Raw genomic sequence first — 24,297 nt, 5'->3', positions numbered from 1 at the left:
ACTAGACTAGTGTTTGAATTTATTTGAATAAGTCTTGGTAGTTTCTATAAGCCTAACAAAGTGGGTAAAGGTAATTTTAGGTGGTTGTTATTTTTATGCATTATGATTTTTTGAAAAAGTGTTTATCTTTTTAAATGACATAACTTATATCATTTCACTCTCACAAAGAGGTGAGATCTACACCTTTATTTTTTTGTCACCTCTCTCTTCTCCTTTATCTATTTTTTTTTTCTCTCTTAAAATGACATAACTTTACATTCTTTAAAATGACACACATTTTTTCCATGATTTTCATGTGTAATTGTTTATTTAATTATAGTTTTGATAAATAAAATATTAGAGTTAAAATTATTAGTTTGACATTGCGTGCTTCATTAGTACATCCATCATTTTTCTCCATTTTTGTTCTCTAGTCTTTTTTTTAATTATCAAAATGGGACTTTTTCTATTATCTCTTTGTTCTGTTATATTTGTGTTAAAAAAACCAAGATGAAAAAAAAAAACCAAGATAAGACCTTATACGTACCATTTTAAGACATTCATTCAATAGTTTACATGCACTGGACGACAGAAATTGATAATGTAGCCCAAATTTCCCTTGGAAAAGAAGATAAAGCGTTAAAAATAAGGGAAAATGTGTATCATTTTAAAGGATATAAAGTTGTGTCATTTTAAAAGAGAGAAAGAGATAAATAAAGAAGGAGAGAGAGAGTTAACAAAAAAAATAAAAGTGTGGAACCCGCCTCTGTGAGAGTGAAAAAATATAAGTTATGTCGTTCGAAAAGATAACACTTTTTCTTAAAAATAATGAAAAATGTTCACCAATTATTGCAGAGCTATCCTAATCAAAATGAAATGCTAATTAAAGTAGTTGAATGATTTTGTTTATACAAACACTAGGCGCCGGCAGGTACTGTACTTTCACAGTTTCACATATCCTAGTCACTTAATTGCAGTACTGATGAATGATGATATATGAAGGTGAGCTAACACTTCCACTTTTGGATTTTGTCTTGTGCTCTTAAATAGAATTAATGGTGCTTGTTTGATGCTTCAATTTCAAGCTATCTTTAAGTTTGTGGCTAATACAAGAAAACTAGTTAAATCAGCGAGATCATTTCTGAGTCGCTTTATTAAATTACCTGTCACGTCGCTTTGAAAAATATCTTACAAAAATAAAAATAAGAATAAAATTAACGTTAATTGATCACATGGATAACGAAAGCGCATAATTTCCTCAAAATCCAACCATGATCCAATCAAAATATGATCATTACATGACATCGTGGATGTAACTATAAAAAATTACTTGGTTTCCAATTCTGTAAATTATCTCTAGACAGTTGGATATTTCATACGTAAATTTTGAAAATTTAACTTCTCATATGTAATTTTTATATGAGTAAATTTTGTGTATATATCTTTTATATAAATATTGTTGGAACCCCATTTATTTAATGTTTATAAGAATAATAAAATTTACATGTGAGACGGATTATGTGTCTACTTCTTTTCTTAGAATCCTAAGGATAATTCAAGTGGCAACTGAGTGTCTAAGAATTTTCTTTGGTCTTGTGTTTAAATATAATCAAAACAAATTGTTGAAATTCTTTGAAGGTTAGAGGAAAAATGATTTCCCTTTGAAAGAAGATTAGTTTCACCCTTTGTCTGGTGAATGTGGACCAATGCACATTTTGTTTTAATGAAAAGCTAGTCTTAAGAGTCGTACTCCGAGAATAAGATGGCTGGAGAAAGTTGTCTGGAGATACCTTCAGATTATCTATAAAAAAAATTATTTATTTCAATGGTATCAGTTATTAAATTTAAGGATGATTTAATGTCTATTTATATAATTTTTTTTAATAATTATATATCTGGAATTTATTTTCTTTACAAAATGTTTTTTTTTTTTTTAAATTATGCATTTTTATGTTTAGTTTGAAAAAAGTTTTAAAAAGCATTTTCTCGAAAATGCTTTCATATGTTTAATACACAATTCACGAGAAATGAGTTTAAATTTGATCTATTTTCATTGTAAATTCTTTTGCACTATCAATAAAGAAAGACAATAATACATTCTTATAGTATTAAGAATTTTCAATTATAGTTAAAACTTCGAACAAATCGTTCAATCATTGGTGTTGTGAGAATTTTTTTTTGTCTTGCCAATAGTTTAAAATCAAATTAAAAGTTTGTCAAGTTTAAACCATTAAAAGATGAAAATATTATGTACCAAAAGGGGGGAAAATAATTTTTATTTTAAAGAAAATGAAGTCACGTAAACTTAGCTAGAAAAAAGTAAAATATATTTTTTTGCTATTTTTTTCTCTGTGTGAGCCTGGATGTTCTGTTGTTATGTATTTCAATTCTAAAATTATGGAATATAAATTAGTGTCGCTTTAATTAATGTTATTATGGAAAAAATAGCAAGTATTTAAAGACATTGTAAATGAAAAATACCTTTAAATTCAATATTTAAAATTGTGGACTAAGATATGAAGTCAATTCCGAAATTGTGATAAACTTTATCACTTAAGTCTATTAATACTTAAATCCCTATATCATAATTCCCGTCCCCTGTAACATCTTAATCAACTATATGTATTTCTAAACAATTTTTCTACGTTTCCTCTTATATCAAGTTCAATCCTCCCTAGTAACAAGTTTTCTCTATAACATTTGTCAGAGAAAATAATATTTATGTTACAACTGATTTAAAAAATGCAATGCCTTTTTATACCAAATGAAAAAATGTTAGATAGTTAGAATTTTCTTTTTGTCAGAAGTTTTGCTACAATAATATAACACGCTTTTTAATTTTTGAATTTGTAAATAGTTGTTGCCACTTTATTTCAAGAAATAATTATAATTAAATTCTGTTAAAAGTTAGATTATTATTTATTTATTTATTATACAATGATAGCTCTACATTTAAACCCATAACCTCATCTAAATTACCTAAATCCCTCGTCATTAAATCAATCCTTGGCTTATTAATTTCTAAACATGTATTGATCTTCCCAAATTTATTTGGGATTCAATGATAAGTTGGATGGTGGCATCAATGTCTTCCCCTTGCGTGTTAAAGTGAGAAAGTGTGAAACGTGGGGAACGTTGTGTTTTCAAGAAGGTTCGCAGTGTCTGTATTTATTACGAATTAAATTTCGTAGGCGAATGCAATATTATTGCAACTCATAAATTTGATTGACAAGAGATTCCTTATCAGTTGTCATATCATTCCTATCACTGACTTTCATCATAGTGCCATATACACAATAGTACAATACAAGAGTACATATATAGCTGACATGATACGCAATTTTGAATCTGTAATATTATATAAGATTTTATTAATCTCCTTCCACATAATATAGTTATTTTATGTGGTAGAGAAAAAATGGGTGGGTTCCACCATTACAAGAAAAAAAAAAATGGGGTGCGAAAATCGAAGTGAGAAAAAATGAAATAAGTTACCTCATATAAAAGGAGAGTAATATTTTTCTATTATATATGAATTCAAATCAGATCAAAATCAAGGACAATTTTAAGATCTTAAACAAACGAACAATTTAATTAAAAGATGTGACTAAATCTCATAAAATAATAATATTGTAAACTAAAACTAAATAGGTCCCAATTCTTAACATTTTGGTATGGGAAAGGGTATTTTATATTTCATTTTAATATTATTATATTATGTGAAAACTTTCAATTATTTAATATTAATAATTATTTCTTCATTTTACAAGTTTTATAATATTAATATGTTAGATTTCATACATAATTAACATAGGAATTGGGCATTTTGTGTCAAAAGAATGAAAACTGCATATACCATCATGTGAGTAAGCACGAGGGTAGACCTGATCAAGCACAAGAAAAGAAAGCAAGGGATCATATTGATAAGCTGAAGAGGAAATACCAAATGTTATGCAGATTTTATAGCATGATGTAAGACGAGGGAAAAGCCTTACATATCAAGTAGCTCAAAAAAATAATTCAATTCAAAAATTTAAATTGTCAGGTGAAAATTAATTAATGGTATTTTTGTATTTCTCTAATACACTCACTTACATATAATGTTGAAAGATAAATAATGTACCGGTCTCTCCTACCTACACTAAAAAACTACAAAATAGAATGGGAGTAACGAGATTTTAATATCATCTAAAGAAAAAATTTAACTCAAGAGTTTAAACTATTAGATATCTTTCCAAATTCAGATGCATGGGAAGCACACGAGACATGATGCGGCCAAAAGGAAAGTTCCATTGAAGCGTGATCCCTCTGAAGGTTGGGAAACAGCCACCAACAACCTAGCAATCCAAGCCAACTACTACAAGCAAAGGACGTTTATTACCAAAACGCTTGTGCACACCCACCACTCTTTCTCTCTTTGATTTTCTTTTCTTTTCTTTTTTTCTCATGTATTTGGTGCTCTCAAAAACCTTTACTCCTCTTTTGGTGTGTGTCCATGCACTACAAGGGACAGAATAAGTGTCCAGTTATGAGCCTAATAAAGTTATTTTGATGTCTTTTTGGGTTGCAGCGTAACAAGAGAAACACTTTTTTCTATTTTATTTTTTTTCTGTTTTATATGATTGATGTATGAAATAATCATTGAAGCATAAAACTATTGATTTATGAGATATTTGCATTGTTTATTTATCCATAAAAAAGAAATAGACCATATTTATAACCTATTTAAGATTGTTACTACAATTAATAGATCATGGTAGAACTTTATAAGCTTATGTTAAAAATTTGATAGAGATAATTTAATTATCCTTTGTGGTCTAATTCGGTTTGAACTACTAAGTGATAAATGAACGAGTGAAAATAAAACAAATACAATAGATCATGGAATTATCTTAAATCCGAATATTACATTACGAATATTAAAAATTATCCTATTTCATAGTAATTCATTGAAAATAATCAATTATATAAAAAAACCTTAAAATATTAAGAAAGAACTTTTTTAATGTTTTATATTATTCTTTAAGAATCTTCTTTATTGATAGTTTTGGTGAAGAAGATTGTTAAATCTTTGTCACCACCATATTTCTTCTTTTCTACTACGATGGTCTTTTATGTCTTAGGCACAAAAAGAGATCCGAAGTTAGGCAAACCCAATCCTTGCCCACGTACCCTGTATGTAAGTCAACAAAACGACAGCTTCGGAAGTTAGAAAAAGAAAAGATATTATTTTCTTTACACATGTAAATGAGTTTGTGATATTTTATCAAAAGATAATCAAGCATCTGTTGGTTGTGATTTTCACCAAGATATATCTCCTCTCGACATGTGACTATTCGAGATTCAGAAAACAAAAATTATCAAAATACTAATGAGGACCCATCACTGTTCACTACATACCCGTAACCTTAAAGATCCGCATTTCTTGCTGGAATGTCTTTGAGGTCGAAAATCACTTACAGGAGAGAGACAACCCGACACAAGCACAACTCTAAATTCCTCAAATAATTGGAAAACAACAAAATCCTTATCTTTGTGGGACCTTTAAATAATGAGAGCAGTCATTTTCAAAATTCCGTATGAATTTTTAGGTGCCGTACCTCTCCTAGCTAGCCTTCTCAATTCAATTGTTGAAGTAAAATTGAAGCAATTAATTGCCCCCAACTTGTACATGAGGACAATAAAAAAAAATTATATAACAAATTTTTTTTTAGGTTGGAATTGGCCACTCTTTCATTATTAAATTAGTGAAGAAAAAAAATGTTGTTGGAGTTGAGCTAAGTCTTTGTATGACGGATACCTACCTCAATTGAAAATGAAATTTGATTGATTGTTAATTACTTTTTTTTTTTTTTTTTTTGAAAATATTCTAATCGGTTCATTGTTTCGCAACTAATCTGATTCGGGGCGGATCCAAGATTAAGGTTTTAAACTCCTTCTAAAGGTGGTACTGGAGAGATTCGAACACATACTCTCATCCCCACTCACTTAGCTCCCATGCACCAACTGAACTACCACCATTTGATATTGATTGATGGTTAATTACTGGTGATTCAGGAACCAAGCATATGTGAAGGGTGGATATAGAGAAAAAGCAATAATGCTTATAATGTAGACTATAGATGGGTAAGACAAATTAGAGAGTACACAGAGTGAAATGCCTAAACGGTGGTACTTTAATTTTTTTCTTATTGCTAAATTCACTTTCATGAAAAAATTTTAGGGGTGAACTATCTTTGAAATTGAATGTCCTATATTTTTTTTAAAAAGCATGTCGATCGTACTATTATAGTATTATTATTGTTGTTATTGTTATTTGATGCAAGTCATATTATTGTTTTCATTTGAAGTAATATTTACAGGTTGAAATACTTAAACTAAAGGACTAACTACATTGGTATACATACGGAACTGGCTCAAGACATAAGAAAACAGTTTCAAGAAATAAGATTTTCACTTGAAATAGAGCATCTATCAATATCAGTTGCTATTATTAATGTCTTAAGAGTTAGTTATTGTCCATTTACCCTATGAACAGATGTTGCCAGGACAGAGGTCTTGCTAGGAATGTGAATCTAAAGTTTATCATTACCATTGAATTAAAAGGTTGTGTACTGTCTTTGTTTTAGACATTGATTTTCTGCTAAAGCTATTGTTGGAAATTTGACAACTTTTCTGCTTAGGCTATTGTTCTCCAATCAATTTTTAATACTTAAATCGTAAAGGGTTGCAGGATCTTTAGAAATTTATACATAAATCACCAAGAAGAAGAAATTGATACATAGTGCATATGAAATCAGATTTAACATGGTATTGTTGCATATGAATGAAATTGCAAAGCTGAAGGACGACATGATCAAGAAAGAAAAAGGATTTTCAAACTATCAATAGGAAAACAGAATAATTTTTATAATAAATAATAATATAGGTAGATTTTTTTATGCAATCTTATTGAATTTCCTAATTATTTACCATATTTACGAGTTTGAGACTGTCACTGTATTTTGCGTGTTCAGACTTCTAATTCATTGGATGTTTTCGCAAAACTTTTTAACTGCACTATTTGCTCTCTGGCAACATACTTTTGGCAAGTGTGTATATTTAAAAAAAAAATTAGGATACCCTATTACTCCTATTTAATTTCGCTATTGCTTGCTGCAATGTATACACTTTTTTCCTGATTTATATAAAGTTTTTTGACCTGTTTCAAAAACTAACTTCCATATATTTATAAAGGTTCTCTTTTTGTCATTTGACATGACAAGAGCACTTTCCTACAGACACAAATCAAGTGTGGGTCCCACGCTTAAAAAAAAAAAAATCAAACTAAAGTCAGGATACGACGCCATATCCTTAGAATACGACGCCGTATCCTTGTTGCAAGAATGAACAGTGCCATTCCTGCAACATGATTCTTATATTTCCCTTGTTTATAAAGGTTGGCAAGAAAGTTCTTACTTACTTGGTATATGGTATTTGTTCATGCTATCGTTCGAGGACCTTGTCTTCTTATGTACACAACAAGGCAATGAAGCTTCTCTTGCTACAAAATAATTATTAAATTTGTTTTGGATGATAAAATAAATGGCAAAAGTTGTTTGTGCCTTAGGTTTGGTTAGATGAACAAGAAGTTTCCCGAGAATACCAGAATATTTGTCTTTTTAAATGACACAATTTATATCATTTTATTGCTCTCACAAAGAGATGAGACATATACTTTTTTTTTTTGTCCACTCTCTTCTCTCATGATTTATCTCTTTCTTTCACTTAAAATGACACAACTTTATATCCTTTAAAATGACACATATTTTTTCCTTTGTTTTAATTAGAATAAATACCTTTTTGGGTCTTCAAAAAAAAAAAATACGGAACACATTTTAATCCCTGAAAAAAAAAGCCATTTTGTGGTCCCTATGAAATTTTGAGTTCTTTGAAATTGTGGTTCTTCAAAAATTCAAACAAGATCCATATGAGTCTCTAAAGAAGGACTAATATAGATATTTTTCTTTCTAAGAGATTAAATTGAGTTCCGTATTTTTTGTTGAGTACCCCAAAATATATTTACTCTTTTAAAATTATGGAAAAAGTGTTTGTCATTTTAAATGACATAAAGTTATATCATTTTAAGAGAGAGATAGACACAGAATAAATTTTTTTATTTAAATTTTAAATTAAAAAAAACCACCCACTTTCTCTCTCCCATAATTTTTATTTTCTGTGTCTATCTCTCTCCTAAAATAACATAACTTATATTATTTAAAATAACAAACCCTTTAATTATTATATGGAATTCTTTCAAATCCACTTGAACATTCTTATCGAGATCCACAGTGAAAGATGTTGCACCCTCAAAGCTTATTAACCAATCCTGTACATATCACCTTTAAACTCAAATATCCCCCACTTGAGTGTACCATCTTCTGATTAACCAAGTTCTCGATTAACTTTCTCCAAATATTTGATTTGAATCCTTCAACCATTTCTTTCTTCTTGTTCTTGCTAGCTATTATAGTGTTCAGTGAGTTGTCAGGCCCCTTCAAAAACTTTCACTGGTCGTTTAATTAACTCAGTAGGTTCAATTTATCAGAAAAACTACACCTAAAAAGTAAAAAATAAAATAAAAAAATAATCAGGAAATTAAATAGTGGAAGCACAAGTAGAACAATCATATCCCCGTCTTTGATCATTGAAAAGGAACAAGTAGCAATAGCTAGTTTTGTTAACCCCAAATATGTTCTCAGACAGAACCATCTTCTTATCCAACCTTTTTGAATCTTGGTCCCATTCTAAGTTTGTCCTTAAGGCCGTTCTGAATTTGCACATGAGGTGGTCCATATGCATCCAGTTGCTTCCTTAACTCTTCAGGATTAATGCCAATGGCTACTTGCTCTTGTGGCTCATTCATCTCTGTTATGCTTTATCATATCAAGCCACACATGCATTTCAATCATACAAAGGTGGGCCTAGAACAATTTACACAACATTTCATACAAAAATTAAATAATATATCACGCCACAGAGAATCAGTATAAGATGTGGCAATGGTATCAGGAACCTAATAAAACTCTTGGGACATGAAGTTCCACATTGGTTGTATGTGCAATTAATGTGGAGTTTATAAGGTCTTGGACACTCTCACCTTTTGAGCTAGCTTTTGGGGTGGTGTATCCAATGATTTTTTACATGGTACACACGAGCCTCGTGTCCCAGGATCAAACCTCGCCACCCCCCACTTTCTCTTGTGGAATTTCTTAGTACAGGTTCTGTTGCATCATTCACTCTTGTGTGAGGGGGCGTGTTGAAATATATAAGTCCCACATTAGTTGTATGAGCTACTAATGTGGAGTTTATAAGGCATTGGGCACTCTCACCCTCTGAGCTAGCTTTTGTTGTGCCCTCCACTTTCTCTTGTGAAATTTCTTAGCACAGGTAGGCTGGGCAATATCCACGCTTCTAGTCCAAAGGGCTCTTGCGTGAGGGAGTGTGTTAGAGAATATATAAATCATTAAAAAGACTCTCACCCAACACCTTAAAGTTTTGGTTGGGTTGAGGTGATTCTTTAAAAAAAAAAAAAAAAGAACAAATTTACTATTATAATTATTACATGGCCCAACCATGCAGAGAACACGCATATTCTTTTGTTGCAATAAATTCCAAATTCCAACTGAGCCTATAATCGACCTGGGCTTGGATCTTTTCAATATGTGTCAACAGATATGAGTTATAGCTAAAACTTTTTATTATAAGAGGGATTATATCACATTTCAATTTAAAACATTCTTTTCATTTATACGGTCGTCATTTAATTTATTTTTAATTATTATAAATTTTTATCTCTCACACTTCTTGAATTCTAATTAAAAAATAACAAACCACAACACATTATCTTGAAATCACCTCATGCTCCTTCCTTGAAAATTTACACCTGTTAACCATTTGATTATCAAATTATATAACCCAAAGTTTATATCAAATGAAGGCTAAATTAGGTAAAATGTCTACCAATTCTTTCATTCTTGTAACTAGTAAGATTTGCATTTGTCCATGTATATTCAAATTATTAAAAAAATGAAGAAGCTAAAGAACATGAATGATAAGTCAAGATATTTTTTTCTCCGTCTACATATGTTAGATGTCACATGATATGAAAAATAAAAAATAAAAAGATTGTCATGTAGATCCTATTCAACATTAGATAACAAAAAAAATTCATTTAAGGTGACTACATAATAATTGAAAAAATTATTAAACAAATCGATTATAAACATAGTAATTATATTTAACTGAATTATTTTAACCGAATTATTTTAACTAAAATACTTAAAGGTTGGTTTTTTTCACAATCAATGTAGATTCTATGTTGTATCCAAAACGACGTCGTTTTAGATCAGAAAATAAGGTATTTTTGTAATTATAATTTATTTCAAGGTTATAATAGTTATTCTCTTTATAATTTTTTTTATCTAAAACGATGTTGTTTTGAGAATAAATCTAGACAACTTATCTACATTCATTGTAAACATTAAAGGGGTTTGCATTTGTCATTTAACATGACAAAATAAATTTTCCTACACACACAACATTTTGTTGGACTCACACTTTTTGAAGAAAAAAGAAAAAGAAAAAATTATAGCACGCAAAACAAATCTCTATAAAATTACACAAGCATTTTTCCTACAACATAACTCTTATAAAATTCAACATTAAAATCATACTTAAAATAATATCATTACTTTATTAATTATTCTTTTTTGGTGTTAAAATCAAGAGTAACAAAGTGTCAGTGTGCAAGAATCCAATGTTAAATTCCCGCATTTGCAATTTGTGAAAAGTGACGATTCTCCCTCCCATGTGTAACTCACATACGTGGTTGTGTCATTAAATGAATGTATTATGTTTGTAAGTGTGGGTCAACTACTTACTAAAATTGTAGAAGTTGTTTACCGAAAAAAATTGTAGAAGTTTACTAGATTAATTATATTTTAATAAAAATTAATAATATTAATGACAAATGTTTTATTAATTGGATTAAATATTTATTATTTTAAAAGACACAATAAAATTATTGTATATTAATGATTTTTTATTCTTTTTCGTCCACAAAATCAGAAAAGAGAAAATGAGATTAGAGAGAAAATAAAAAGACACTAAATTTACCAAAAAAAAATACTGTAGTTTCACTAAATAATACAAGTTTGTATTTTTAAAATTGATAAATATTTTTTTCTTATTTTAAATTTTTAAAACAATAGGTTAAATAAAACAATTTAGAAAAAGAGAGTAACAGATAATAAATAACAAGTGACACGACGTCGTTGACCGAATCAAAACGCCAGAGCTGGCTCTGTAGAGAGAGAAAATTGAGGGGTTTTGTTTAACTTGTTTAACCCTCTGTTTTCTAGTTTTTTCAGCTTCTTCTTCTTTCTCTCTCTAACGTGAATTTGTCGCGCAATCGCTCCTCTCATTCGGTACGATCTTCTATTCTTCCTTTGTTTTTCGGTTATGCTTCGTTAATTCTTTCGATCCAATTTCACATTTTCTTTTCCCATTCTCCACGCCTTCTTCGGTTCTATTAGGGTTTCTTTCTTTTTTTTCAAGAAAAATAAAATAAAATTGGGGTTGCAATTGATTTTCATTTTAATTAACCGGTTCGGTCTTCGCATTTTGTATGTTTCAGTCTTGATGCTCTGATTCAGTCATTAGTGATGACATTGAGGTCCAAATAATGCTTTTTTTTTTTTGCGTATGGTTGTTTAGGCTTCTGTGATGTGATTCAGAATGTGGAACTTTGCATCAAGTTGCATTGCTGGTAGTGTGGGTTTGAAAAACGATGATTCTTCAAAGCCAACTAACTCTGCTTCAGAATGTTCTGATGATGACGAAACATCTATTGTTAGCAGAGAGGAAGGGCTAGAATGCCCAATTTGCTGTGAATCTTTTAACATTGTTGAAAATGTGCCTTATGTTTTATGGTGTGGTCACACACTTTGTAAAAATTGCATCTTGGGACTTCAATGGGCTGTGGTGAAATTCCCAACACTCCCAATACAGCTTCCACTTTTTATCTCATGCCCATGGTGCAACTTTTTATCATTCCGTTTAGTTTATCGTGGGAATCTGAAATTCCCTCGGAAGAATTACATTCTTCTTTGGATGGTTGAGAGCATGAATGGTGATAGAGTTAAGTCACATTCAAGTGATTCAACTTTCTGTGGTGATCATCAACAAGTCTGGCCAACTAAAGACAATTATTTAGCCATGGGAAGCCATGGAGAATTGGTTTGCCATCCAGATGAATCATTGAGTTCCAATCGATATCTTGGTGATAATGGTGATTACCTCAGTATGGAAAGACTTTATACTTCTCTGCGGAAGTCACTGGTTTTGTTTGTTCACTTGACAGCGAAGTTCCCATTGATCATTATATTTCTTTTGATTGTCTTATATGCAATACCAGCCAGTGCAGCTATTTTGGCTCTGTATATACTTGTTACCATTCTGTTTGCTCTACCATCATTTCTCATCTTGTATTTCGCCTATCCTAGTTTGGATTGGCTTGTCAGGGAAATTATCACTTGAGATCATAGGGTAGTATGGTTGGTTTTCTGCTTTGCAAGCATTAAGAATGCAAGCTTGCTTCACCTAGTGACCCCGTTTATCTAATATGGTACCGTATTGCAATTAGCCGAATTATCCATTTACAAGCTGTGTCATTTCTATTAATTACCATATAAACCTCCACTCAATCTCAGTGTTAGCTCCGGTTTGGTGGGTGGTGTGGGGTTGATATCAGTTTTTGGTATTAACTATGTTGATGGCAACCAAAGCTGTGGAGTGAATTAGGTAATGAATGAATAATAATGGTTGCTTTATCAATATTTGAGCTTCAAACCTGATGTAGTTATCAAGTGGATCAATATTAGAAAAGCTATTGTTTTGTTTTATGTACACATTTAGATGTTCCTTTTAATACGGCTTATTGTTTTATTTTTGGTAATTGTAATTATATACTAATTAAGTTGTTTGTCTGGTTAAATGTGCAAGTACTGTATGCTTAATTTGATATTAGGGATCTTACCGTGGTTGGCTGCTGGAAGGGCTTGCACTCTGGTTGGAAACTTTGTTATATATAAACACCAATGACTTGCATAAAATCCCTCATTCTCTGAGTAATTTTTATCACGCATGGTATTATTAGACGGAGGTATCAAATTGCATAGAAGTTCTATTGCCAGAATCAGGATCCGAAGAGTTACTGGATATATTATCATACCCTACAGATAATTTATTCAATTAATTAATTTCTTTTATCAAGATATATTCTTCGCATATGCCACTTAATTTTTTCATTATTAGTTTACAACAGGTTACATTAATACTACAGGATGGTAATTAATTAAGTTCTATTGTTGTGTGGATTTGTTGGCTAACTTCCTTCTGTTGAATCCGGAGATAGAGGATTTTTGTATTTTCCCTTCCCCTCCTGCGAGGATTTATTTCTTGTATTTAGTTGATTTGGGTGGGTTTGGTCGATCTCGTTGTATTGAACCTAGTTAGGCTTTTCTTGTGGGGGGTTTTGTACCCAAAAAAAAAAAAATACTACAGGTAGTTTACATAAACATGAGACTAAGTTAACAATTTTTTTTTTTTGGGGGGGGGGGGGGGGGGGTTTATGAAAAAAAATTACAAGACGTTTTGAAAATTATAAATTTTTTCCTTGTAATATGACTTTTTTCGAAATGTTTTATATTTCTCTTAGCGTTTGGTAGAAGATTTTTTTTAGGATTCACTATGAAAAAAAATTACAAGACGTTTTGAAAATTATATATATTTTCCTTGTAATATGACTTTTTTTAAAATGTTTTATATTTCTTTTAGGGTTTGGTAGAAGATTATTTTTAGAATTCATGTGCTAATCTTATTTATCCATGTTTGGTACGAGATTTTTACAATTTTTTTTGAGAATTTGAATTTTTTCAGGATTTTATTTTGTATGTAAAATTTTCTGAAAATACTATCTAAGAATACCACCCAGAGGGTGGTATTCTAGAATTTTCATGGAAGGAAAAATTTAACACAATCAAACATATTATCAAGAAAATTAACCCAACATTCTTGGGAATATTTTGGTCTACCAAACAACTTTTTGATAACATCATGAAAAACTCATTTTCCTATCATATTCTTAGAAATCATGATTTTCGGATAAAAAAAAAAAATCTCATTTATCAAATTCCTCTTTAGGGGGTGTTTGGTAGAATTTTTTTTTAGGATTCTCTGGACACTGAGGTTGGTAATTTTAGATTTCTAAATTTTTGTAGAGAATCTGATTTTGTTTGAGATTTCATTTTGTGTGTAAAATTTTCTGAATAGACCATACAAGAATACCATCTTCTGGGTGGTATTTTAGGATTCCATAGTAAGGAAAAATTTAACACAACCAAATATAACATCAAAAAAATTAACTCAATATTTTCAGGATATTTTAGCATGCCAAATAACTTTTTGATAAAATTATCAAAAAATTTATTTTTCCATTATATTCTTAGAAATATTTTTTCTCCGTAATATTTTTTTTCTCTCTACTAAATGTGAAGAGTTTGCAACTTCTGCTGCTATCCCAAAAGTTGGGGATGTGCAGTAAAGAGAAACGTAAGCGCTTACCCTTCAGAAATCGCAGTCTTTCCAACACCAGGCTCACCAATTAGCATAGGATTGTTCTTTGTCCTCCTGGAAAGAATTTCGATGCAGCTGCTTATTTCATCATCCCTTCCTATAACAGGGTCAAGTTTTCCTGCTTTAGCCATTGTTGTCAAATCTTTTCCATATTTTGACAAGGCTTCATACTTCCCTTCAGGACATAACAAATTTAAAATCGGACTTGAGCAATACAAAATGTTGACAATCATATACAATGTTAAGATCCTAAAAGCTCATTGAAAAAAAGAAGAAGAAGAAGTCAAGGACAACACGAATCCATTGCTTTACAGAATTCTCCAATGATAATTAAGTCTTCAATAGGACAAAATTAACTCTAACTTCCCGAAATAAAAGAGGTAAGAAAAAGATAAAAGAAAACAACACACTATAAATTATGGGTTCTTTTTTTCTGCAGTTATCTGCAGTAAGCCCAATACGACGTTGTTTTGGGGCAGAAATCATGGTGTATTTGTAATTTTAATTTATTCCAGGGTTATAATAGTCTTTATATTTATAATTTTTTAAGATTTCAATATCAAAACGACGTCATTTTGAGAATAAATGCAGATAATTTATCTGCATTAACTGCAGAAATATTTTCCCCATAAATCACATAATAAAAGTTGGGCAAAGGATTTCTTATCTTCGTTAACCCAAAATGACGTCGTTTTTGGTTAATCCAATAAGACGTCGTTTCTGGTTAACCCAAAAAAAACATCGTTTTGTGGTGAAATTTAAGGTGTTTTTGTAATTTTAATTTATTACAAAGTTATATTAGTCTTTATCATTATAATTTTTTAATCTTATAACCAGTGGCGGAGCCAAGCTACAATTGGAGCTCGGGCCAAAAAATTATATGTGTATTTATTTTTCTTAATTTTAATTAGTTCATATCATAATATATTTTTAAAGGGAAAAGTATTTGTCATTTTAAATGACATAAAATTATGTCATTTTAAGAGAGAGACACACACAGAATAAATTTTTTATTTAAATTTTAAATTAAAAAAAACCACCCACTTTCTCCCTTTCATGATTTTCATTTTCTATGTCTATCTCTCTCTTAAAATGATATAACTTATGTTATTTAAAATGACAAATACCAAGCCCTTATTTAAATTATATTAAATACAAAACACCTTGTTATAAAATAAAAATAAAAATACAAAACACCTGAGCAGCAGATAGTATCAAAAAGAGCTATAATTTTATTAAATATTTTTTAATTTTATTAAATGTATTTAAATTTTTTTATATAAGTGAAATGAAACACATAACTTAATACAACTTACCTAGATCTCTCACTAAATATATTTTATTTTTTGATAGGGCCAAATTATAAATTTTAGCCCGGGCCAAATTAAATTTTAGACTGGGTCAAATTATAATTAATTATATAATTATCAGAGAAATATTTCTGCAGTTAATGCAGATAAATTATGTGCATTTACTTCCAAAACGAACTCGTTTTGGAATTGAAAGATTAGAAAATTATAATTATAAAGACTATAATAATCCTGAAATAAATTAAAATTAAAAAAACACCATGATTTTCGCTCCAAAACGACATTGTATTGGGCTTACTGCAAATAATTTATCTGTAGTAACTGCAGAAAAAATGAACCCTATAATTATACATGATAAATACAATTTGTTAAAATTTAGCTCGGACCGATGCCACCCCTAGACAACATGTGGCTCTGCCATTGCTTACAACCCAAAATCACATCGTTTTGAGCTGACAAATACTTTTCCCATAAAAGTTATACATAATAGAGAAATGGAAAGTGTCACCTGCAAATCTGCAATACCCCGACACGCTTTTTTTTTTGAAAACTTTGCATGTCGGACACGTGTTCGACACGGACACGCTCTGACATACGGTCAACATTTTGAGACACGTAGTCAACTCTCCGACACGCTCTGACACGTTTTTTCGACACGCAGTCAATTTTTTTCGACACGTGGTCAACGCTCCGAGATGTTTTTTATTTTAAGTCTTAATTTATTTTATTAATTAAAAATAAAAAAATATATTTATAAATCACTTTTTTTCTGTAATGAAATTTGACATGAAAAATTAACAAGGTACGAATTTTTTTTAATATCTATGTTATGAAATTTGAATATTTGATTAGTTATATGACTTGTTATGTACTGTTGTATGTATTAAATAGAAATTATATTATATATATTAAAAATATTATTTAATATCAAAATATGTCCCAACGTGTCGAAATATGCAATTTTTAAAAATTAACGTGTCGGCTTGTCGTGTTGTGTCCCGAGTCCCGTATCTCGTGTCAGTGTCCATGCATCGTAGAAGGTCACAACCTTGGTCGATAACTGATTGGCATCCTCTAATGGACACTATTGCAGATTTTAGAGCCTGCTGAGATATTTGAAATTCTCTAAGAGAGCGTTTTGTTGTGGAGAAATTTTTTGAATAATAGGAAAATGTAATTGATAGGGAAGTGGTTGGAAAGTGACTTTGGTAGAAAAATGTAAAAAAAGTTGTTTGGTTGAGTAAAAATTTACCAGAAAAATTATGTGAAATTCTTGAATGTGTGTTTGGTTGAAGATAAAATATTGATGGGTAAATTTAGTGAAATTACAAAATAACCCTCCGACTAAATAACCCTTTTATTTTACAAACTTATTGACCCAACGGCAACATCCACAACGTCTTTCTCTGTCTATGTTTGCCATCTCTGTCTCTCTCCCACTCCGTCTCCGTCTCTATTTATGTTTGCCATCTCTCCCACTCCCTTGCTAGTTGACGCCATTAGCATCAACTTCAAGCTAATGGCGCCAACTTTGACGTTAAAAGCCAAGAACAATGGTAGAGAGGAGAACAAATGAATCCCCATATTCGCTGTTGGAAAACATGGTAGAGAGGAGAAAGTTGAGCACTTGGTTCTTGGTTCTAGATGGGCTAGAGAAAGCCCTGATACAACTAACAATGAATTGGATTAGTATGGCTGCCTATGACCTTACCAAAGGGACTTAATGTAAGGAAAATAGAGTTGTATTTCATATATTTGCCAAAACTTTGACATTACAAATATTAAAATAGTAACATTTGGATAGACATACTTTAATATTCGATATCAAAGACTGAAGGTTGGAGATAAAGTTTAAAGATTCGTCAAATTAATTAATCTTATTTATTTTCTTTTGGCTTCCTTTTGATTATATGTTGCCTTTTGACTTTGAGAGTTTTTTCTTTTTTCTTTTTTCTATACTCCCTTTTAGGATCCCATAAATTTTAGGGTTTTGTATCTATAATTTAACATGACCACAATAATTTTCCTACACACACAATATTTTGTGGGACCCACAATTTTTGAAACCAAAAAAAAAAAAAAAACTCTGGCACGCAAAACGAATCTCTATAACATAACACAATCACTTTTCCTACAACATAACTCTTATTAAACCCTAAATTTTATCATGTAAATTGTCTATTTATAGTTTTCTTTATTTTGATTAATAAAATTTACTTTTTTGTTTACTTCTTCTCTTAATACTCTTAATTGCTTTACCAACAATCAAAATGGTTTGGACAAATTATTAATTCTAGAAATAAAAAAATAGTTTAGACCTTGGTTATAAAAAATGCTTCTTCAATCTACATCTTATTAGTTAGATAGGTTGATTAGTTAATCAAATTGAATACTAACTAAAAGATAAACATTTTTCAACCACTTGAGATAAGTTTATCTCAAGTCATCCCTTATAATTATATATTACGAGTAATACCTAGTTAAAATATTAAAGTTAATTTTTCTCTTTCTTCATGCACTTTTACTTGTATGCTAACGTGGAGAAAAAAAAAATTTTAACATTATAACTATGTACTACCCGTAGTATATAGTTATAAGTGTGTGGCTTAGGCTTTTTGACCCTTTTATCTTTTATTAATTAATTAATAATCATTTTGCCCCTTATTTGAAATTATTTATCAATCTGCCCCTCTTTAATCGATTAACTTAAAGATTTAATTGGTTAAATGTTCAAAATTGGTAAAAATGGTTGACTTGAAGATTTAATCGATTAAATCTTCAAGTTAATCGATTAAATCTCCCAGCAGGCAATAAATGTCAAATCTACCCCCTAAACAAAAGCAAATTCCATGCATACGAAGCAAAACAGCAAGTTAATAAGAGTTGATTGCGATTTGTATTTAATAGAAGCTGATTATGTTTTATTAGGAGTTGCCATTTTACGAGTTGGTTACAGATTGTCATTTATAATTAAATACAAAATACAATTAATTCCTATTAAATACAAAACACAATCAGCTCCTATTAAATACAAAACGCAATCAATCAATGCTTTCACGCTCATTTGGTATATTTACTCATTTTATTGAAATGTTGCCCATAAATAGGCTCAGAATTACAAATTACAAATAAATTTGAATGGGTGATAATCTGTAACCAACTCATAAAATGGCAACTCTTAATAAAACGCAATCAGCTCCTATTAAATACAAAACACATTCAATTCCTATTAAATAGAAAACGCAATCAGCTCCTATTAAATACAAAACGCAATCAATCAATGCTTTCACGTTCATTTGGTATATTTAATCGATTAAATATAAGTTTTAATCGATTAAATCAATTAAGAGGAAGATTTAATCGATTAAGAGTGATATTTAATCGATTAAATCTTCAAGTCAACTATTTTTGTCAGTTTTGACCATTTAATCGATTAAATCTTCAAGTTAAATGATTAAAGAAGGGCAGATTGATAGATAGTTTCAGATAAGGGTTTATTAATTAATTAATGAAGGACAAAAAAGTCAAAAAAAACCATGTGGCTTAAGATAAACTTATTTCAAAGTGGCTGAAAAAATATTTTTTCCTAACTAAAATTACTTTAGATTAATGAGAAAATTCCGATAAATATGCATAACAACATAATATATTAGATAAGTTTAAGAGGAACACATGCACGCTGACGTTCATATAGTTAATGGATATATTTTTTTAATAGCTCAAAAAATAATTAATTAAATTAAAGAAAACTATTAAAAATTAAAGGAAATGAAGTTAATGCTATCTAAAAAAATGGATGCAAATTTTATAAATATTAATTGATTGTTTCATTTTTTTGTTGAGATTTCCATTAATTAATCGATTAATTTAATTCTAGAGAACAATAATTATGAATTGGTGATGAAATATAAAAAATTACTAATTAATTATTAAAAATTCATATCCATTCTTTGAAAAACTCATTGCGCTTCTTTATTAATTGAGAAATTAAAATTATTGCAAAAACGTATAGAACTGAATTGAATTTCAATTTGAAAGAACACGGTGATGAAATCATACTTAATGCCCAAATATATCAGTTTTTCTTTTTGGAAATATGTCTTTTTTTTTTTTTTTGGAGTTACCCAACCCTAATTACCCAACCCTTCGGTATCCCCACGAGCTTCGACTATTTGAGCCGGCTATGGGACTAATCCGGAGTGCGGGGGAACAGTGATGGCTAAAGGTTCAGCCCCCTCCCCAAGAATGCATTCAGCAGGAATCGAACACATATCCAACCCCACTAACTCAGTGCCAAGTTACCAACTGAGCTACACCCTAATGGGTGGAAATATGTCTCTCTCATCTCATGTATCATGTATCAGATAATTATCTCATATTCTCATGCACACAAAAAGTGAATAAAACTATTTACAAAAAAAAAAAAAATGAATAAAACTCACTTCTTTCTTTTTCTCTTGTTTTTTTTTTTTTTTTAAGTTTGTTTTTTCTGCCGTTATTGCAGATAAATTATCTGCAGTAAGTCCAATAAGACATCGTTTTGAGCGGAAATCATTGCCATGAGTGTTTTTATAATTTTAGTTTATTTCAGGGTTATAATAGTCTTTATATTTATAATTTTTTAAGATTTCAATATCAAAACGACGTCGTTTTGGGAATAAATGCAGATAACTTATCTGCATCAACTGCAGAAATATTTTTCCCTTCTTTTTAATAGATCTCATCCAATTTTTTATATATTGCATGGCACAAAATTATCTCGTTAATATTCTTCTCTCTTTTTTTCTTGACGACTTGTCTACAGACGTAGATTTAAATTTTACATCAAGTAATAAATGAATGAAAATGGGCTTGGATGTGAGAATCCTCATTCTAATCCTTTTATCTTATTTTTGGAAAACTCTAAATTTAGTACTCAATGTAGTAAATTCGGTTTTTTATGTCTAACTTCTCATGAGAAAAAGCAAAAGTCTGATTTATGTTTATCAGATTTTATTATTCAGTAAAAGTAATTAATTTTCATATCTACAATTCAAAATTTGAAATTCAATCACATATGAAAAGAAATTCAAAATTAAGTTTCATATCAGCAAAATTTTAGGAAAATATGTACACATTTTGAACAATCATGTAAAAAATAATAAATTCTCTTTTTATGGCATACTAATTTGAATAAAATATTCATCAACGAGTTAAATTGGTGCATTAGAAATTCATATTATAAAATTCACAATCCTCTAATCAGATTTGAAATGGGACCCCAATAATGACCAAAATATGAAGTTTCCTTTCTCTCCTCTTTTGGATTTTATAACAAACGCGCAGTGAACAAGCTCAACAAACCAGAAGAACAAAAACCAGAAACTGTTGTTTTCTTGCATCACACATTTTTATCTGGAAGCAAAAACCCTTTAAAAGGATTGGCTCAGTGTTCACTTCGTTACATTCTGTTCCTTTGTCTTCGCTTTCTGTTTTAACAACTTTCTTCTGAAACTCTGCTATAAAATAAAGGTATGCTACTTCGAGAATTTACCTATTCGTTTTTCTTATTTTCTCCAAGAAGAATGCGGGTTTGTTGAAAAAATGTGATTTTGATGGGATATTGAGATGGGTTTTCAGAGCATGCTCTGATTTCTCTCTCTGTTGCCTTGTCTTGGACTCGTTTCATCATCCTGGTGTTGTTTTTAGGTGGTGCCTGTAACATTTGCTTGAACAGCACGGTTGCAATGGGTTTTGCACTTTTATGATGTGGGCTTGTGCTGAAGAATCAGTTTAAGGTGATTTTTTTCTTCTTCTGAATATGAATATGAATGTCTACAATTGCTTTATGTTATGTTGGCATGAAATGGGCGCTGCATGCATCCCATTTTCCGTTTTGGTTGAATATTCTTCTGCACTAATTCGTTACCTCTTGTATTAAGTTAAAGTTGTTGTTTTTCTTCTTCTTCATTGATTTCCTTAGATGATCGGTTACCTTGTTGATATGCTTGATAAGTGCCTTTTATATTAGAGATTCATCAATTGAGACACCTATATTTGCAGTAAAAGTGTTTGTTAGACGTGGGAATATTGTTTATTGAAGTTTGTTTGTGAAACTGGGTCGGTTTTTTGAATGAAACATCTTTCTTTTTTTTTTCTTTTCATTTTTTAATTACTTCTTTATATATATATATATATATATATATATATATATATATATTGTGCCTTTATGACTAGTTCATGTTGCTTTCATGGTTTAATTATGTTATTTGTATAATCACAGAGTCTTTTTATCTAGAATAAATGCAGAAGAATCAGATGTAAAACAAGTAATTCTGATGCTGCCATATGTTGTATGACACTATGACTAAAGTCCTACTAGTTTCTTATAGTTGTTGCCCAGGCACTTTTTGCAGCTAAGATTTTTGTACATTTCCATTTAGAGATATGGATTTGGAGTTTCAAATCGGAAGAGATCATGAAATCGTTTATTTTTCTTCCCTAAATATAAGTTCTAAAAGTATCCAGTTTTTGTAGCTTCCGAATGTTATGTTTTGTGAATGGTGTTAAACTTGATGTGACATACTTTTTCTATTTAATTTGAAGAGTGGTTGATAAATTTTCATTGCTTGTCACCTTAAAATTGTAGACATTAATTGTTTGCTCTAAATTATGTACTTCTACTGTAATTTTGAATAGGCCTTTGTATTGCATTTTTTGTTTTAATCACTCATTACCATCTTGTATTTTCATTTGCATTACTTAAAAATGGCGTTGTTTTCTTGTTTCAGGATTGTTGCCCTGAATCTTGTTCTGCATATCTCTTCTCTCATCTGAAGGCCGAGGAAAGTGTTGATTTACCAGTGACCCCAGAAGTAACCATGTCCTGTGGATTAAGAAGGAACTCTGCTGGAAAAGCAAGTTCTGGAAATACCAAAGAAAAAGTTGTTCCTCATTATCTTAGAGCATCTACTGGCTCCTGTCATGATATGTGTAAATATGGGAGGAAGCATGCACTGGAAGCAAAGGAGACACGTTCTATACCTAAGAGAGCTGAAAGAATACCACTACACCAAAGTTTAGAAGAGAGTATTAGTGGGAATGGGAAAATGAAGTCAGTTGCCAAGCTGAGAACATCAGTTGTTGATTCCAAGCCAACAAAGAAACGCATAAAATCAGTTGATTCTGAGTTACAGATTTCTGATAGCCAAAAACGAATAGGGAATGAAGTTCTGGTAAGCAGGAACAAAGCATCATTGGTCAGGGCCAAATCATCACTCTTTCCAAAATCCCATATTTCTTCTATCCCCAAAACAAGGAGACCAGAAATTTCATCAAATTTTAAGGTGAAAAGTCCATCAAAACCAACTTCCAAGAAGGTGGAAACTTCGTCAGTATCAACTTCCAAGAAGGAGGAGGGACCTCCAATGAAATCAACTTCTGAAAGGGTGAAAACTCATCCAAAACCATCTTCCCTGATGGTCAAATCTTCATCAAAATCAAATTCCAAAAAGACTCAAACTTCATCAAAGTTGTCTTCCTTTGAAGACAACAATGAGGTTGAGGAAAAGACTTTGTATGTGGTCACAATGGAAAGTGAAAACCAAACTTTGCCATCTGATCAAAATGCAAGCCAGGATATTAAACCTTCCCTCTCTCATTTGTCATCATCACCCAAGGTTTCATCCTCCTCAATTTCGCAATCTTTATCTCAAAAAGACCAAGAGGAATCTGAATATGCAGCCAGTGAATTTGAGGAGGATTCTTCTTCAGGAAACTATGAAACCGTATACACAGAAAATAGGGAGACTTTGGAAGTTGAGGAGAATGGCAAGCCTCAAAAGGATGACATTGTGTGTAGTGAAGACCCTTACTGCCAAATGATAAGTGGAAAACTGGTTGAAACTCAAATTGAGAAAGTTGGCCTGAAGATGCTTAAATTCCGGAAAGGAAATGTTAAGGCTGTTGGTGACAACATTTGTGCTATAACTGATTCAGAGGTTAATTTGAGACATCCAGATGTGCAGGGCAAGAAAGATGGAAAGGGATTGTTAAATAATGTAATTGAGGAAACAGCAAGTAAACTGGTTGAAACTCAGAAGAAGAGCAAGGTTAAAGCATTGGTTGGTGCCTTTGAAACTGTAATATCTCTCCAAGAGAAACAACATTTTGCAACCATTGTCACTTGATCTGGGTAGACATTTTCTAGATTTTCATTTACTTTGTAAAGAAATGATAGGAAAATAAACCCAAGCTTGTGGCAGTAGATGTGAGTCGACAAGCTGATAGCTCTGCACAAAGTATATAAATAGATAGATTTTCCTTGTCTGTAGAAGCTCTGGGTGTAGAGTTG

The 24,297-nt window shown here is 30.6% G+C and overlaps 2 protein-coding genes across 2 annotated transcripts; both read left to right on the top strand.

Moving 5' to 3' along the window:
* Positions 1 to 11,339: 11,339 nt before the first annotated feature.
* LOC133309252 (uncharacterized) lies at positions 11,340 to 12,949 on the top strand. Its single transcript, XM_061510008.1, has 2 exons — positions 11,340 to 11,447; positions 11,737 to 12,949. Exon 2 carries the CDS (start codon positions 11,758 to 11,760, stop codon positions 12,556 to 12,558), a length of 801 nt encoding a protein of 266 aa, XP_061365992.1. The 5' UTR covers positions 11,340 to 11,447; positions 11,737 to 11,757; the 3' UTR covers positions 12,559 to 12,949.
* Positions 12,950 to 21,651: 8,702 nt separating this feature from the next.
* On the top strand, positions 21,652 to 24,297 carry LOC133309251 (uncharacterized). Its single transcript, XM_061510007.1, has 2 exons — positions 21,652 to 21,742; positions 22,736 to 24,297. The coding sequence occupies exon 2, from the start codon at positions 22,826 to 22,828 to the stop codon at positions 24,131 to 24,133; it is 1,308 nt and encodes a 435-aa protein (XP_061365991.1). The 5' UTR covers positions 21,652 to 21,742; positions 22,736 to 22,825; the 3' UTR covers positions 24,134 to 24,297.

Source organism: Gastrolobium bilobum, unplaced genomic scaffold, assembly GCF_033153095.1.
Source record: "Gastrolobium bilobum isolate Gb01-03AN ecotype WA unplaced genomic scaffold, APGP_CSIRO_Gbil_v1 utg7600, whole genome shotgun sequence".
Taxonomy (NCBI): domain Eukaryota; kingdom Viridiplantae; phylum Streptophyta; class Magnoliopsida; order Fabales; family Fabaceae; genus Gastrolobium; species Gastrolobium bilobum.
Note: the sequence above shows the minus strand (reverse complement) of the source record. Positions and strands in the feature narration are given on the sequence as shown.

Bases quoted from the DNA above. Each gene is read 5' to 3' on its own strand.
- LOC133309252 (XM_061510008.1), top strand. From the start codon at position 11,758: ATGTGGAACTTTGCATCAAGTTGCATTGCTGGTAGTGTGGGTTTGAAA.
- LOC133309251 (XM_061510007.1), top strand. From the start codon at position 22,826: ATGTCCTGTGGATTAAGAAGGAACTCTGCTGGAAAAGCAAGTTCTGGA.